A 19,013-nucleotide genomic window follows, 5' to 3' on the forward strand; every position below is an offset into this window, starting at 1 on the left:
GGTTTAGCATAACTCAGACGAGTGTGGTTTTATCAATCTAAATCAGTTCTGTCACAGTTCATTTCTCTGTAGCAGGTGAATAAGTGAGGTATATTTGTTAGAAAACTCTTGTAATCCTGTCAGACATATTGATGGATCAATCAATATAATTAAACGTACATCCAATGAGATCTACATGTATTGCAGAGTGATACATTAGCCAGTGCCAAAGGCACATGGGGAAACAGCAGCAGCAGCAGCAGCAGCAGCAAGTTTAGGGACTGCTGCGCATCGCCTCTGCCTCATTTGTCTCAACTCACTGATGTGTACAACATGCTCTCCAGTGGACTTATTTACAGCTTTTATGATACTTGGTTATTCCCTGCCATCGATGTTTGGCTTTGCACATGGAAATTTCTATTTCCCCAATGTCTCACTGTCACCATGCTCCAACTGCATGTTGTTCCTTCTGCAAGGAAACAGACAGCATCTGCGTACACCGAGTGTGGACCGTACTCGAGTGCTTTCACTAGGACAAATGTACAGGGTTTCCCAGCACTAACATCGGAGTTTTTAGTGAATCTCTAAAGTACTTTAATGTCTAAGAGGTATCAGCCTTCAGAAGACTGTTTCGTTTCAAGAAGAATCATGATCTATTACATTCTGCAAGTTATTTGTGCTTAACTGGTGTTCAATAATGCCTGTATTACTGAAGAAGCAGACTTGCAAAAATAACACATGTGCATTATTTTAAGATGAGTTACACAATAATTACATTTTCAAAATTTTTATTTAAAAAATCAAATCATATTGACATATGCAACTACGTTGTACAATTTATCAGAGACATTATAAAATCCTTCTTGCAAAAATTAAAGTAATTGAAAGAATCAGCAGCTATGTTGTATAACTTTCCTCTGTTTTGGTGACATCATGGCCATTCACATATTTGTAAAGGAGTAGAGTGTTTACTGAGTCATGACATTTGGCTGGGCATTCGAAGAGATAATAGAAACAAGATACAAGAATTAAAAATGTACAATTCTTTGATTGCAAGAAAATTTTAGAAGCTCCTTTATACAACAGACAGCACACAGACAGCTTTCATACATGAATGATGCATAGAGTTTGAGCTTTGACTTTCTAATTCAGCCAAGCTTAAGTTTTCCGAGTACAAAAGCATGTCACACTAGTTTTGATCTGAATTCAAGGATAGCCTGCAGAGACCTGTTAAAGGAACTGGAAGTAGCAACTACTGAATGCTGTCAATATATTTATTCTATAACAGGATTTATCTTTTTCATACCAAAAGCTTAGTACTCTGAAATGATACTAAAATAACAATATCTGCATACATAGTTAGTATAGTAACTCAGGGACACACACTTCCAGCAACCATAAAGCAGATTAGCTACTAATAAAACACAATTTAACAGAACCTAAATTTTTCTTGGTGGCCAACTTCCACCCCCACTTGTCTATATTATTAACAACATAAAATAACTCCAGTATCGCATAAATCGAACATTTGCACATCTTCACTGCAGTTATGCTGGCTTTGAATGAAGTGTCATACAATTATCTTATTGACTTCAGTGTATAAACATTTTTGAACAGTTTGATATTAACCTTCTTTTCCTTGAGTCTCATATAACTTAGAAACTATGGAAGGGACAGTAACATCTCTCTTCTTCTGTTACATAAAATTATTTTTTACATCACATTAGAGGTTATCTTATCAAAATCCAGATGCACTGCTCAGTCATCATATAACTGTTGCTTTTTTAACAGCTACTCCAACAGCATATGGAATTTATGTGGTGATAAATCACACCTGTAAAAAATATTGCTTACAAAACACTCACATAACCCATCCTGAAATATAATTAAAGTGTTTGGGAGTCATACCAACAAAAGGGATATCGAACATACACAAAGAATGGTAAGGATGGCCACAGGTCTGTTTGTCCCACAGGAGAGTATCACAGAAATGCTGAGAGATCTGAACTAGCGAAGACATAAAGGTAGATGTAAAATCTCATGAAAGACTCTTGCAGAGTGGCAAGAATCATAAGTAAGTGAGGAATCTAGGAATAGCCTTCAGCCTTTTTATTTCATTCCCATAGGGACCATGAAGATAAGATTAGTCTAATTACAGTGGACACAGACACATTTAAGCAGCTTGTCACATTCCATACACAAATGCAACAGGATGAAACCCACATACTGTGGGGGTCATTCTGCATCAAGTGGACCAATTTCAGACATGGTTCCCAATTGACCATTTCTGAATCCAATGAAATTTACTGAGTAGGTTTAACAAAGTCTTGAAGGGATATGCACAAAGTTTCAGATCGGTACCTCCTTTGACTCCATTTCTACAATCTCTCTGAAGTGGTCTCAAGTTTGCACTACCTCCACATGTGCTAAAGTAGGCATTTCAGTAAGTTTTATAAAAGGTACCCTTAACTTACAAATCACAGCTTTTGTATACTTAAACAACTCTTTGTCCTGAATAAGAATATATTACTGATTAGATTTTTAAACATATCTGGTGACAGCTGTATTACTTCAAAAATGACAAAACTGTGTTACTTGGAGAGTCTATCTTTACCCAGACGTAAATCTTAATTTTACATACAGATTGAGCCAAGAATTGGCAAAATGACACATGGCCATGCTGTCAATTTGTGCTTTTTGTACATTAGCCTTCGTCCTCCTCTGTTGAAATTTACTATGTGCAAAATTTATGAACTCTTTTTGGGTGCCAAATTTTGGGACTTGTTTTGGGACTATATCTCAGCTATATGTTCTTCAGTCTTTTTATGTTGCTGTATCTAAAAAGATTATTTCTTAAGTTTCAGATGCTGTATGGTTTTAGTCCTATGCCTGCTTACAGATGCTCGAAGTTATTACTTGTCATACACAATGTACATACTAGAATGTGACAGAGTAGACATGAAGCAAAATAAGTGAAAACTGATTTCATGTCAACAAAAGCACAGTCAGTTATGTACAAATCAACTTCAAGCAATAAGCAGTAAGAAAACAAATGAAAATCAAAGTTAGAACTTTAAGCCCACTATACAACTTGAATAATTCATTCCCACTACAGACTGATTAAATTACCAACACTGTCTTGTTCATATCCCGAGAAATTGTACTGCTGCCCAACTTTTATGATTTTAAATGTGTGTTGCTCTGCAATCCAGCAAGTATCCTTAGTAGATGACCAGTGGGAGGAACATTCAGAACCATGACGGGCATAGAGATGACCAAGGCATCTTTTTGTTTTAATGAAACTTCACATACATTTCCCACCCACCTCGCACTGTCATACATACAAGCACCAGACCAACAGAGTTGTAAAATTGTAATTGAAACAGCTGTAATTTCTTCATCTTCTACAGTCATTAATTGACAGACACCACTTGAAACTTTTCTTATGCTGCTCTTTTTTAAGCTAATGGGACTGAATTTGTGATTATTATCTTTTCCAAGCTCTTTGCTCTTTAGCAAACCACCTTTCCCAATCAAACTCTGTTCAATTTCTTTCTGTGAAGAATAAATAATGATGCCTGAAATGTTGTCACTACAGAACTTGAAATGACCACGTGATGTCAAATTCTTGCTATCTAAAGACCTCTGCAAACTAGCATGAGCTGCGAGTCTCTTAGCTGTTCCTCCAATTTCATCACAAGGAGATTTTCCATGACTGGTTCCAAAACAATTCCACTCAGCAGAAATACCAAAGTTCTTTTCATATAGAAATAAACTGCTAAAATTCCTGTACCAGGTAGCAGCTCCATCAATAAAGTAGTAAATGTGTTTAGCTGCTCCTGACATTACCTTCAAATGTTTAACCAGTCTAATTATGAACAAAAGATCTACAATGGTATCATGACGAAGACAGTCACTACCAATACAGACAGACAACTGATATTTCTGTACTTCTTTACCACCAACATAAACCGAAAAGGGATGTAATGTGGCTTGGCTGTTCTCCCAATGAACTTTTGAACAGCACCTAGCATGGCAAATGCAGAATTCTCAGTAAGATACATAAAAATGATCCTTTCAATACCTTCAAGATTTTCTTTCAAGTGCTTTAGATTTGGTCGTTGATGCTTTGAAACAAAATGGTGGCTTGTCAGGCCATGAATTTTTAGAACTAAGTTCCTCATCTATAGTTGCATGACGTGTCTCTAGCACATCCCTGTCTTTTCTGTTGGATCATATTCTTTGAAAACATCTATCAAAATAAGATTCGAGCTCGGGTTTTCCAGGACACTGTTCACTGCAATGCAGCATATAGTCTTTTGATTTTAAATAGCACACAGTTTTCTTGGTTAGCTCCTTGTACTCATCATCTTCGATAGGTGTTGCAGCCAACATCAGTTCGCCATTTTGATGCATTACACATACAGCACTAACTAATACGCCACTTTGACCTGAGTTTACAAGATTCTGGGAAGTCCGATTCACTGCAATGTTTCTTACAATAAGCTATGAACATCTCTTTCAAGTTACAAAATTGGAAGCATTTCTGCTTTTGAACTTTTTCAGCATCGATTCTGAATGCTGTATAATTATTTTTATCTGAGCACAGCTGAGAAAAGCAATCCTCTTCAAAGAACCCAAAGACTTTACGTCAGATCTTGAGTGTTTTTCCTTCATGTTTTACAGGTACTGCAAAGCTACAGTCTCCATCTTTACTTTCCTTGCCTGCTTCACCATTCTCGCTCAAATGCTAAAAATTTTTGCTGTTTGTTTGGTACTTCAGCTGCTACAAGCCAGGGTTAATGTTTGAACTTTGTTGGAATTACCTGAATGATGCACTTTAGTTTTTAGTTCATTAATTAAAATGTCAATATCCCTACATTTATGGCACTGCTTCAAAACATTAGTGGAGCTCACACCAGCAGCAGCAGCTGCTTCTGCTGTAGCCCTGGTGATGGAAACTTCTGCTTCTTGAACTTTTTGCCTTATGTAAGCAATGGATTCCCTTCTACTATTCTGTTGAAGCATTAAAGGCAAATTGGTACGACAATATGGCAGTGCAAAGATCCTTTGGACAGGCATGCATGTCCAAAGCAACAGGCACTGAGGCGACTACAGCCATTATGAAACACAGTAAATAAATTCGCAATTGTGAATAAGGGCAATCATCAGCTGCAGAATGATGACAATGAAAATCTGTGCTGAACCGGGACTCGAATCCAGATTTTCCACTTACCATATGGCTATCTGTGCACGACTCAGGGCTATACCCAAACATCCATTTGTCCATGCATCTCTAAGAGTTGCTACTGAAGTATTCACTGTGTAACAAGCATCAACTACAGCTGTATAATTAATAGACATTTACTCTTGCTCACCCCGGCTAGAGTTGCTTGTGAGCAAATTCTTATCTCCAAATGGTATGTAGGTTCTGGTCAATTTGAAAACTTTAGTAGTCAACAGTTTTAACTTGTTATCATGAGAGATGCCTATTGGCTGTAAACCCTTCTCCAATTTATGTTACTTTTTCCAAAATGGATTACAGCAGGTATTTTGTAGAATCCGAAATTCTGTCGTCAGCAGTGCATTATGATATGAACCTATCTGGGTATCTTCTTAGTCAGGTCCAGATCTAAGTTTTAAAAGCCTTTCATAAAATGAGAGGGAGTGAGGGGGAGGGGGGAGAGGGAGGAGGAGGGGGGGGAGAGAGAGAGAGAGAGAGAGAGAGAGAGAGAGAGAGAACTGATCATAAGATCAACACCGAGAGAAAATGTTTGGATGGTATTTTAACCATGTTTTCAATGTGTCAAATAATGTTGTATAAAATTTCTTTAAAGGAAGGATTTACGAAAATTTATTTTCTTGGGGCGGGGATTTCATCAAAGGTAGACATGGATTTTCATTTATTTTACTGCTGCTTATTGCTTTAATTTGACTTGTACATAACTACACTTGAATTTTTATTGACATAAAAACAGCTTTCACTGATTTTACTTCCTGTTTACTCAACATAACATTCTAGTATAGACTATGAATGAGAAGTAAGAACATTTGAGCGAAGTTGCTCATCCATAAGTAGGCACAAGTATAACAGTAAACTATACAGTTTCTGAAACAAACAGTATTCTTTCCAGATACAGCAAGATAAAGAGACACTACAGAACTTACTGTTGAGTTATCATCCTCCAAAAATATCCTAAATTTGGCACCCAAAACATTTTCATCAATTTTGCACATATTAGATTTTGATAGAGAAGAACAGACACTACTGAACAAAAAGCACAAAATGACAGCTTGGTCATTTATCTTATTACCAATTCTTCACTGAATCTGTCCATGAAAATATGATTTACAGCTGGTTAAAGACAGGTTCTCCAGTAACAACAAATTTTCTGCAATTCCTGAAGTGTAGCTATCAACAGATGTATTTAAAAATCTAATCATTAATATATTCTTATTCAGCACGAAACATTTGGCTTGAAAGTTAGGAGTATGTTTCGTAAAATTTACCCAAAGTTGGTACTTCAGCACACACGTCGGTGCTGCTAACCCCGACAATCTATGAAAGGCTGTAGAAATGGAATCAAAAAGGAGACATTGACCTGAAACTTTGAACATATTCATCCTAGACATTGTGGAACCTTCCATAAAATTTTATTAGATTCAAAAACAGTTTAGTGGGAACCCCTAGTCCACTTGATGTGGAATGACTGGGTGGTACAATGCACAGTATCCTCTGTCATGCACTTCATAGTGGTTTGCTGAGAATGGATGCAGATGTGAAAGGGTGATCATCTCATACAAAATGAAAATGTCACACATAGGGTGCTGAAATTCTTTCATATTAACCTACATCTTCCAATGGTAAGTAGTATCCAACACTTGCCTGCTATCAACAAAAACCAGTATTTGTGTTCTGATCTTGACTGTGGTCCACTTCTCCTCTTGCTTGGCACTATACATTTTCATTTCTCAGTGTACAGTTACGATCCCATGTACAGTCGACTCTTGGCAATTTGAATCATGATACATCAAACTACTTGTAAAGTCATTTGAAAAAACCTCAATAAACCAAAGAAATCTTGGGTGTTTTGGTACACTTGATAATTCAAGATCACGCCACAAGAAACTCCATATCCGATTGCAGCAGCTATGTAATACTTGGTAGTTTGAATTGTTTCATCATTCATCTCCTCTTGACACCCCTTTGTTTTGTAAGCAAATACATCACTTACCACAACACATTGGAAAATGACCGCAAAGAAGTATTCTGTCTTTGCAAAAAAGAAGTGGGCTACTAAGTGTGTGTGTGTGTGTGTGTGTGAGTGTGTGTGTGTGTGTGTGTGTGTGTGTGTAAGGGGGGGGGGCATGCATTGGAAGGTGTCTATTCTGTCACCCGCACTGTCCACCACTCTAAAGTGGAAAAGAAAATATCCCTGAAAAAGCACCATAAGGAGAGAGGAAGCAGACCCAGCAACATGAGTTTCCACTTCCTGCAGGATGTTTACTGAAATGACTTAGTCAACACAGAAGACAAAAACATACCCACTGGGGGTTATGTGCTTCAAAAAGCCTGAGCCATTCACTTTTCACCTGGGTGTTGAACTTGCTTTAAAAAAGAGACATACCACCATTTTTGAGATCTGTGGTGAAAATGCAAGCAATGATGTACTAATTCTTCAGCATGGAAAAATGTGTTCATAGAAATTTGTGTGTGCCTTCCATTTGAAATGTTAAAATGAATTTAAAAAATTAGACCAGTACAAAAATTGAAGTTTATTTTGAATGGTTACTTTATACTTCCACTTGTACAGAAACACTTGTGTTACTGAAATAGAACTACCATTCTTTAACTTAGAATTTTAGTTCAACTTTTTCATGGTTCTAACGTCAGACACTGAACTGAAATCTCATTATCTAACTTTTTGTTGCGCCTTCGAACCTCAAATTAGACAGAGGATACTGTAGGCATTGCACACATTATAGATCATTCCAAAAATTCATCTCAGGGAAGATATATGACATCTTGGTGATACATTGTCACACATCACAGATATTTTGTGAGAATAATATTTATAGCCACCTCCAACAAAATTTCAAAGAATAACTGGCACAGGTCACAACGCACAACTTCATTTGCAACATCTGTAAGGTTCACATTCTACCACGATACGGTCACTGAATCCAATCACAAATCTTATCCAATACTTGGTAAACTCTTGCTATATTTACTGCACTGATCACAATCTGACAAAAATGCACATTATTTGATACTTTGAGAAGAAATTCCTCACTATACACCTAATGGTCATCCCTACACTCACAGCACAGACCCTGATACACTTTTTTCTTTTCTTTTACATTCAACAAGCACCTTACAGCTTCTTGTGGAAGGAACTTCTGGTACAACAATCTTGTCTCCCCTTCCCCATTTCATTTGTGAATAGTAGGGTGGAAGGATGATGGACAATAAACCTATATATGAGCTGTCATTCATGAGACACACAGGGGAGAAAGTAATATATTACCTAAATCTTCCTGGGACATATGATCTTGAAATTTCAACAGTAAACATCCCCATGATGCATACCATGTCTCTTGTGTCTGTTAGTGCTGTCCATTGAACATCTACTGCTATCTCACAGATGAACAAATCCTGTGAAAAACAAACCCCTCTTCATTGGATCTTTCTTATCACTTCAAACTTGGTAAGCATTCCAGACTAATGAACAATGCTCAAGAGCAATTTAACCATGTGTTTTGTAAGTCAAAGGAACATTCAATAATTGTCGCCGGCTTTGACAAATGACATTATGTTAATGGCTGCTGTGATATCTTCTGGTGCACATTTTCTAAGTGGTTGTCAGCCGGCAAAAAACCTGATAGTGGTCAGAGATTGATCTGTACCTAAAGCACTCCGTCTTCAGACTACAAGTGGCCCATAGGGACCATCCGACTGCCGTGTCATCCTCAGCTGAGGATGCGGATAGGAGGGGCGTGTAGTCACCACACCGCTCTCCCAGTCATTACGATTGTTTTCTTTGACCGGAGCCGCAACTATTCGGTCGAGTAGCTCCTCAGTTGGCATCATGAGGCTGAGTGCACCCCGAAAAACGGCAACAGCTCATGGTGGCCTGGATGGTCACCCATCCAGATCTGTACCTAAGCCCATCTGAAAAAACTGCCACTGATAGCACATTACAGTTGCCATATGTTTATGACATTTGTCTCATTTCCTTTGGCACAGGTCAAAGCCAAAGACCAGTATCTAATATTGCTCTTTATCTATTTTCTTATGATTCAGCCAATAAATTTCAGCCTGATATATGCTTTTCCCATTATTTGTTTTATGTGGTCATTCCAGATGGTTATTTCCACATATTTTCTGGTAGTCACTGTCTGTCAGTGACCTGCTGCCAATAGTGTAATTGAACACAAGTGGATCTATCTGCCTCAGGGTCAACTGCTGCCCCCTGTCCAAACATCAATCGTCTACAAGTCGCCCTACATTTCGCTATTCCTGTGGCATTACAAACATCAGCATTGTCTGAGCAACTTCATAAAGCCTCCAATGTTGTCCTCTTGATCATTAATATAAATTGAACACAGTGGCAGCCCCGTAACAGTCCCAAAATTACCATAAACATTGATTTTCTTCTGCTAAGAATATGTTGTGTTCTATCCACAAGGACATCTTAAATCCAATCACAAATCTCATCCAATACTTGGTAAACTCTTAGTGTGTTTACTAAATGACTGTGCAGACTGTACTAAATGTTTTCTGGAGCAATGTACCTCCTCGGTGTTTGCAGCCTGTCAAGTATTCGTTCACCTTCCTTTTTAAACCTTTATGCACGTATCTCTTCCCTTGCCACAATTAGAACCATATTTGGAAAGTTGTGTGTTCTGTCACTTACATAAACACCACTCAAATCCACTGTCAGCTGGATTAATAAGCAACTGCTACTCTACAGAATAACTGTGGGAGTAGTAACATTTGCCCAAGAGTACAATTAGAGATGTATAAGTCACAGAACACCACGAGCCTGTTTAATCTTAGTGCAACTAATCCACGCCAGGTAGCCAAAGGTTTTTTTATAATGAGTGCATAGTTGACAGTCTAACATCATTAGGATGATATTCAAAATGAAGTTACACTCTTTCGGCTGAGCTAGATCTTGAAATGAAATGAAATGATCGTATGGCATTGTTGGCCGGGAGGCCCCATGCGGAGAAGTTCAGCAGCCGTATTGCAAGTTCTTTTTAGTTGACGCCACTTCGGCGACTTGCGTGCGTCAATGATGATGAACACACAACATCCAGTCACCACGAGGCAGAGAAAATCCCTGACCCCGCCGGGAATCGAACCCGGGACCCCGTGCGCAGGAAGCGAGAATGCTACCGCAAGACCACGGGCTGCGGACAGCTAGATCTTAATAGATAGGTAATAAAGATCAGCCCCATTCAGCAACTCCACATTGCTGAATTCACCAAGTTGCAAGCAATCGACCATCACCTATAATCAGTTCCAGGTCGATTAAAGGGGGCTACACATTCGATTTCCATAGAGAAATGTCAACAATGAAAGAAATTATTGTAAGCTTCACTGAGTTAATGCCCATTTCTATGTCGTCATTATTACTTCCTAAATACCAGTACAACCCAACTGCTGGCAGTTACAAGAAAAAGTGGGACTAATGATTTCCTATCTTCTGGCACTAGCATGCAAACAGTGCTTCTCATGCTCAATCTTAGCACATCTGCTGCTGTATTTTTTTACAGGAGTTCCCACCCAAAAAAAAAGGCAGAAACCAATTAGGTTGATTGGTTTCATGTTCCATGGATACTTTTGCACAATAGACCTTAATGATGTGGAACGAGTCATTTTACACTCACATCGCAGATTAATTTCTACATATGATTGCATTCTGAACATTTCTTAGTGCTTTTATTCCCCTACTGTGGCAAGTTAGGACAAGAACGTGTGGCAATTGTGTGCACAAAGTTGGCAGAAACATATCTAGGGAAAGTATATTTCATTCACAAATTCTGGAAAAGAAACATACAAAATGTAAAATCAGAAGATCGGAACTTACAAGGAATAAGAAACCCTAAAAGCACATATGTGCCGAAAGGTACAAACTATTTAAACTCTCTTCTTGTCATCCTGTTGTATGAAAACACTGAACGTACAGAAAATGTTGTCTGTGAGAAACAAGCTGAAACATATTAGACGGAGAGATATTAACAGCATTACTTGAGGAAACATAGTACACTAGATGAATAAAAAAATGACAAACTGATATCACTCAAAATTGATGTAAAAATGGGTTGTCTGTAAAATCTATACCGAAAAATAAACGAAGATGTATGCGGCGCTGCCAACTGGGTCAACCACACAGCTGGCACATTTCATTTTCTTGAGCGCGCACGAAATATTCAGATCTCCGCTACCATATGGACGAGTACAAGTACTTAAATGTGGAAGCAAAAAGACAAGAAGATCCACACTGTTAATTAATTACGCACCTTCACATCTTCATCTTCATCCTCGCCTTCCCACTTATTGAGTTTCACAGTTGTCGTCGGCCTAATCTGTTTCACATCGAAGTTCTCGGCTTCTAGAATTTAAATAAAATCTTTTAAAAAAAAAATCTTTCCTTAAGTAAAGACACAGCGACAGCTAATGTTACGTACCCCACTCTTCATCCATGTTGAGAATTCACGTGAACTTGCAATGCTTCACTATCCAGTAAATTCTAGATGGCAATGCCGACGTATAATTTATATATTTCCTCGAAGCGAATACAATAAGAGCTCCTTACTCTTAAGCAAGCTTCTATGCTAACAGTTATTTAAAACAGCGCATACTCGTCACAATAAACAAACAATATCTACTGCATATGCTAGCAATACAATCACACCGCATTTCATCCGCCATCTTCTCATCGACAATTCCAGCAGAAGAGACCATACACATCATAGATGTTGACAAACGAGAACGGCGACCACAGATACCCGACGACTACCAACGGTCAAAGATGTTATATTCATTAACAATAACAACATAGAATTTGTATCGCAAGCGAAGGTACTCATCAAGGAGGTTAGAATACGGGGGAAGTGGCGTTATCTATGCCGAGCACAGACGTCAGTTGAAGCCAGTGGGCATACCAGATCGCGGGTCTAGTGTAGCAGGGGATACAACCCGTCGACTTAGTCATAGATAGTAATGTCTTCACTTCGAGGCATAGATAATAAAGCAGTTGTGTTCTAATAAGCGCTATCATTAAAATAATTGAATGTGAATCTAAAAGCGATCGCTTGATATTAGATACAGATGCTTGAGTAGCGGATAAGTATTTTTAGCTTTAAAAAAAAATCTCACGAGATAGAATAAACTGATCCTACTTTATTAAGCAATCAATAAAAAAACTAAACTAAAACATAACAGCAAAAGACAAGTGAAACACAAAGGTTAAATAAACAATCAAAACATATAAAATGAAACAGGTTGCAAATGTAACATACGTGTATTTCCACCTATTCGTAAGTAGGATCAGTTTATTCTATCTCGTGAGATTTTTTTTTAAGCCAAAAAACACTTATCAGCTACTGAAACATCTGTATCTTAGGATCAGTGTATTCTATCTCGAGATTTTTTTTAAAGCCAAAAAACACTTATCAGCTACTGAAGCATCTGTATCTTCTAATGGGTGCAGGAGTTCCGACTCACACCCACCCACCTCCCCTGGAGTCGGAACTCCCGCACCCATTAGAAGATACAGATGCTTCAGTAGCTGATAAGTGTTTTTTGGCTTTTTAAAAAAAAATCTCACGAGATAGAATAAACTGATCCTAAGATACAGATGCTTCAGTAGCTGATATTTTTTTTTTGGCTTTAAAAAAAAATCTCACGAGATAGAATAAACTAATACTACTTTATGTTAGTAATAGCGGAGACGAAATAAACAGCACATCTACAATTTGTATCCCGTGTTCCACTTAGGGTTTACTGAAGCGAAGGATACATCGTTCAGGTGAAGAACAGGACAGTAATGCTAGTGAAAACGAAGAAATCGCCTTACGACAAACTCGTATTCCGGACTGTACTTAAGCAACACACTTCGAATGAGCTTTTAATTTGTATCGGGTTTCATTTGCGGTTTAGTGAAGCAGGGGATACATAGTTCAAGTGAACAACAGGACAGCAATGCTAGTTGAAACTAAGAAATCGACTACGCTGAACTTGTATCCCGTACAGCACTTAAGCAATACAGTTCGAAAGACTTTGCTAGTAATTTCATTCATTTCTTTCCATTGTATTTTGTGGAGAAATACTAAGATACAAACACGCGATATCGTTAACGTGAAATTACTACTGGCCCTTACATATGCGAAATAAAGTTTATCTCTCTCGCATTCCTTTGTTTCTCAACATTTTCCTCAGCTCTTTCATCTTTGTAATACATGCACTCTGGCGACTTGTGACGTCATTGTTCAAAGCCGACGGGTTGTATCCTCTGCTAGAAGCGTCTCGCGGGCCCCGAGGAATCATGACGTCACATCATGACATGACGTCGTCTCTCACGCTAGCCAATATCGCTGGCAGTTTTCGAAACGCGGATATTCTTTGAACATGACATGCTAATGCATTGTGGGTGTGTGTGTATAATGGCGGGTTTTGTGATTTGTGTGCGTTAAAGCTTTTCAATCACGGAAAAAAATTGATAATACTTGCTGCAAAAGCAGATGTTTGCAGAGGAGAAAGGATAGTTTATAGTCCAGATAATGGACGGTAAGTAACTTCCGTTAGTAATCTTATAATGCTCAAGAAAAGTAAAGTGTATGGTAAATCTACAGAAATTTCATTCTTTGTGCCTGTAGTATTCTGATGCATTATGTTACCCAGTAAAGTTTCTTTCAATGCATCTATGTGGATTATTTGTGGTAATGGCGTATTCTCATAACAAATGGCTTCGGTATTTAAGTTGCAATCATCGTAACTTTTTTCCTGATCAAAAAGTGTGTAGTAACTGTATTCTAACGTCAGTAACCTGCGCATTTGAAAACTTTTGAATGTTCACAATTACATCATTCATCATAGTCAATATCTTTTTACAGTAAAATAGGTATGAATTGCAATGACTGAATCCAGATTTGTGAGTGATGTAATCTGTTTTTGTAATGGATGTTTCAGTTTCTGAAGTGAAAATCCAAAGAAGAGAAGACAGCGAGAAGTAGCTTTTTGTCTGTTTCATGGTTTATAGTCCTACTGGGGAAACTCGCCATGTAAAAAAACGAGTAACGCATCAAGCTTGGTACCTCTATGGTGATATAGAAATCCGAGCGTTGTTAATAAAGAAATTAATTCAGTGTGTGTGTGTTTCTTTTGATTCCTTTATCATGTTGCTTATAGTAGACCAAATTAAATTAAAATACCCAGGTGATTATTTCAACATAAATTGGACTATGTGCATAGCTGTTTCTAATGGCTTTGCTGCTTGTCAGAGGCAAAGTATGAATATTTACCATCCTCTGGCATGTGCGTTCACTAGTCATTTATGGCAAAAGAAATCACTGTCTGAAAGCATAATTTGCTTGGTAGACATAATTGTAAATGACCTTTTTAGTTATAATTTTACGTTTTTAGATTATAGTACTCCCTGAGAGATTATCTTCTGCATTTCTTGATCCTGACATGACTAGTAATGGATGTTTCACCACCAGGGTTAGGCATACAGCATTAAGTGTCCTGCTCTGCTGTGAGCAGCATGGTAGTCAATGTGTTAAGCAGGCATTTAGGAACTTTGAATGTGAAGTATATGCATCTGTACAGTTGTGGCTAAAAGAACAGCTAGAATGCTAATTACTGTTTCAGGAATTATCCTTTACACAGTTAAATATGTATCTAAAAATGAATTCATGAATAACTTTGTAGTCATTTAATCATTTGGTATTGTAAGACATTTAAATAAAAATACTGCACACCCAAAAATAGTCTGGAAATGGCAAGGAATATCAAATATAAGTAAATACTTTTCCTCAGTAAGATAAAAGTGTAAAATTGCTGATACCTGGTTGTTACCATATCACTGCTGGCCCCAGCAGAGCAGTCTGCTGTGATCACCGGCACATTCATACCAGCCAACGGGTTAATACACAAAACAGGCAGTGCAAGACTTGGTCCGTAATTCTCATTGGTTGAAGCAACTAAAATCAAATTTCTGAGGTGTGCTGGAACTGTGTTATTGGTATATTCCCCAGCATGATTTAAAATGTTTGCATTGAAATGGCACTGACAGTGCGTAATATATTTTGCAACTGAGAATAGATACTAAAAAATTTATGTGGGAATATATTTCAAGAAACCCTTTCATACCAAACCTGACAATTATATTGACACACAAGTAAACCACCTGAATGGCACACTGGGTTATACAAGCATTAGCTGTAGGTGTGGGTGTAGAATAGGTAATTTACACAGAAAACGTTTCATACAAATTTTATTGTAAAGCACACTAAAGTTAAGGGAAAGGTGCAATGCCTAGATGAGATAAACTTGGACACACAAGAACTGGTTTTGCTCAGATATACGGAAAATTAACTGTAGTATTATATGACATACAACACATCTGTGGTGCAAATTTGTGGAGAGGAGAGACTGCATTTAACCTGTTGTGTATGGTGCACATTTTGTTACAGTGCTGGGATGATGTCATCCAGATTTCAAAATTAGTGGTCTAGTAATGAAACTCTCATCAGTTTTAATATTTAAAAATCAACATGCCTGAAAAAGGAAGCTGAATTAGGACTTTCAATTAAATTGCAAAAATGTTCTTGTTTTTCACATTCACTGTGGATGACACTTAAAAGCATGGTGTTAGTAGCTCTTATTGACCTTTGTGTCAGCCACAGTGAACATGTTGAAGGTTTTAAAGTAACAAAGTAGTTGTTGACATTGAGATATTAATGGATGACAGCAGGAAACAGCAATGAAATAATGTGAATTACTTAAACCAGGAATTAAACAAGTCTACATAGCTTTGAACACAGCCAAAAAATGGTTGGTTCAAATGGCTCTGAGCACTATGGGATTTAACTTCTGAGGTCATCAGTCCCCTAGAACTTAGAACTTCGTAAACCTAACTAACCTAAGGATATCACACACATCCATGCCCAAGGCGGGATTCGAACCTGTGACCGTAGTGGTCGCGCGGTTCCAGACTGTAGCGCCTAGAACCGCTCGGCCACCGCGGCCGGTGAACACAGTCATTTCACACTTCTTATTCACTGCATATTTCTGTGCTATAACTAATACAGCAACCTTTTATTTTCTCATCTTTGATCTAGAACACGTGTCGCATCTTACTTGTTTTCCTAGAGCAACTCTAGGTTTACAAGATCCACATTTCAGAATTCTGGTAATTGCTAGCCCTACCTCATGCTGAAAGTGTGGGTTGATAGCTGTCTCTTCAGATATGATTTCATCAACTGCCATTTCAGAAACTTGAAGCAAAAATGTGATTATTCAATTTTCTGTCAGTGATGAATATATCACTAATGTATAGGTATATTCATGATGGTATAGAACAGTGCAGGGCCATCTTCTGCTGGGTAGACTAAACTGTGCACTTCACATCCAGTGCATCAATTTCTTCATAGGTAGTATCATAGTACACTACTATCTCAGACTTGATTGTTGCGATGCTCAATGAAAGAGCATTATACCTTGAAGACACTAAACTAACAGCCTTCTTAAGTTTTTGAATGAAGGATATAAGAAGTAATATATCCAAAAACAATTAAGTTTTACATTTTGCTGTCAGGAACTCTTTTGGAATCTTTCCTTTTATTATTATTTTGTACATGTGTGGCCTTTTTGTTTCCTCTTCCCAGTTTGACAAGCACATCTGATTTGTTTAATGGGGATATTTATGATTACAAAAACTAAATAAATAAATATGTGGATACAGTGCAACCTGCAAATCAAGATCATCCTCCAAAACTTTACGAGCCTAGGAAATAAGCACAATGATTTGGACATAGTAGCATGTTTTAATAAACCAGATGTTTCAGTTATTACTGAGCATTGGTATACCAAAAAAGAATCTTATTATGCACTCATTAACAAAGAATTTCTGCTCATCTTTCAGTAGGGGTATCAAACCTTATGGTAATGTTGAAAAAAGTGGCAATAATTGGTGCTCAAAGATGTAATTCCTACGTGTTGAAGGTGTTACTCAACTTTCTGCGACAAGCTGTAGATGGGAAAGGAAACATAATTTTAGATATAGACAGACCTCCATCTGAAATTACAGATTTGTTTTAGCTAATCTCTATCAGTTGCTTGTAGAGAGAGATAGTAAATACTAAGGGAAAACGGCTGGTAATTATGCTGATAATTGTTCACAGTTTAATAAAACCTTATCTAACACAAATCAGTTTTCACTCATAAGGATGGCGAGTGGCACACACAGATCTAACATTACTGATAGGTAATATAGGGTACCCAGGACTTTGTACTGGGATACTTTCTTTTGTTGATTTGTGTAAATGACAAAATACTGCTCCTCAAATTCAAGGATAGTTCTGTATGCTGATGCTACACCCATTGCATGCAAGTGTAAAGATCGTGAGCAACTACAAAAACTATGAAACTGTATTACAAATGAAATAACTCAGTATTTCTATGAAAGTCATCTCATTGTCAGAACAAGATAGCAGCAGTAACGGATTTTCACCCCACAAGACAGATTTTTAAATTCAGTTGTGCACTGGAACTGATATTGTCACCAAAGAAAACTACTGCTTGGTTACAGTTAAACTTTCTATATTTAACATGTTATAACATGGAAATAAACGGTCCTTATCGGAGCCAACTTTAACTATCATATCTATAAATATTGAAGGCATATCATCAGCCAAAGAACATCTGTTATCCAACCTATGCCGTGACAAAAAATGCAGCGTCCTGTGTATACAAGAGACGCATAGAGATGAGCGACAGAGACGACCAAAAATACTGGGGATGAAACTAGCTGCAGAAACACCGCACACTCAGTATGGAAGTGCTATATTTGTAAGACCAGGGCTTCAGATAATCAGTGCTCACTGCACCGTAGAAAATAACATCGAAGTCATTTCAGTGGAGCTGAGTAACTGCGTGGCTACCTCTGTGTATAAGCCCCCTTCGGCTGCATTTTCCTTCACACCACCCAGGAACTTCCATAACAGCAAGACGTCTGTAGTAATCGGTGACTTTAACAGCCATAGTCATTTGTGGGGATACTCTGAAGGTGACGAAAATGGGGAGGCAGTCCTCTCCTAGGCTGAATCCTGCCAGTTGTCTCTTATACATGACAGCAAGCTACTCCCCTTCCTTCAACAGTGGCAGGTGGCAACGTGGATTTAACCCTGACCTCCTCTATGTGAGTGAAGACATCACACAGCTTTGCTCCAAATCAGTGTGCTCGCCCATACCAAAGACACAACACAGGCCACTACTGTGTCAAGTTCTTCCAGCAATAAGGCCACAGGAGGTGAATTTCAAACAGAGATACAATTTCAAGAAAGCTGATTGGAAAAAATTTGCTAAGATGCTGGACAAGGAGATTAAGTCTGTGCGACCTATTCCTGAAGAATATGACAGCTTTGTTCAAACTGTCAAACATTGCTCCCGGGCATCAATTCCAAGAGGGTGTAGGACAATGTATCTGCAGGGTGTGACACCGGAAACAGCTGCTCTGCTGTACGGATACTATCGACTATATGAAGAAAACCCTTATAGCGAGGAGACTTATCTGGCTGCGCAAATTACTCTCTCCTCAATCTCTGAGGCGAAGAGAGAACAGTGGATTAAACTGATGACAGAATGTGAGATGAGTAGAAGTAGTCAAAAGGCCTGGAGATTGTTACGACACCTTAACAATGATCCCTCCCAACCCAATACGCATACAAATGTGAAGGCAGACCAGATCGCATACCAGCTTTTGAAAAATGGCAAACCTGATCATACCAGTAAAATCGGGAGA

At 38.0% G+C, this 19,013-nt stretch overlaps 1 protein-coding gene across 1 annotated transcript in view; it reads right to left on the bottom strand.

The window, feature by feature from the left end:
• The window catches only part of LOC126262532 (eukaryotic translation initiation factor 3 subunit J), a 64,625-nt gene extending 52,661 nt beyond the window's left edge, over positions 1-11,964 (bottom strand). Inside the window, exons 1-2 of the mRNA XM_049959204.1 lie at positions 11,677-11,964; positions 11,509-11,600 (exon numbers count right to left, since the gene is read on the bottom strand). Of these exons, the coding sequence (XP_049815161.1) occupies positions 11,509-11,600; positions 11,677-11,692 (108 nt within the window). The 5' untranslated portion in view covers positions 11,693-11,964. The remainder of the gene's footprint in view (positions 1-11,508; positions 11,601-11,676) is intronic.
• Between the last annotated feature and the right edge of the window lie 7,049 nt (positions 11,965-19,013).

Source organism: Schistocerca nitens, chromosome 6, assembly GCF_023898315.1.
Source record: "Schistocerca nitens isolate TAMUIC-IGC-003100 chromosome 6, iqSchNite1.1, whole genome shotgun sequence".
Taxonomy (NCBI): domain Eukaryota; kingdom Metazoa; phylum Arthropoda; class Insecta; order Orthoptera; family Acrididae; genus Schistocerca; species Schistocerca nitens.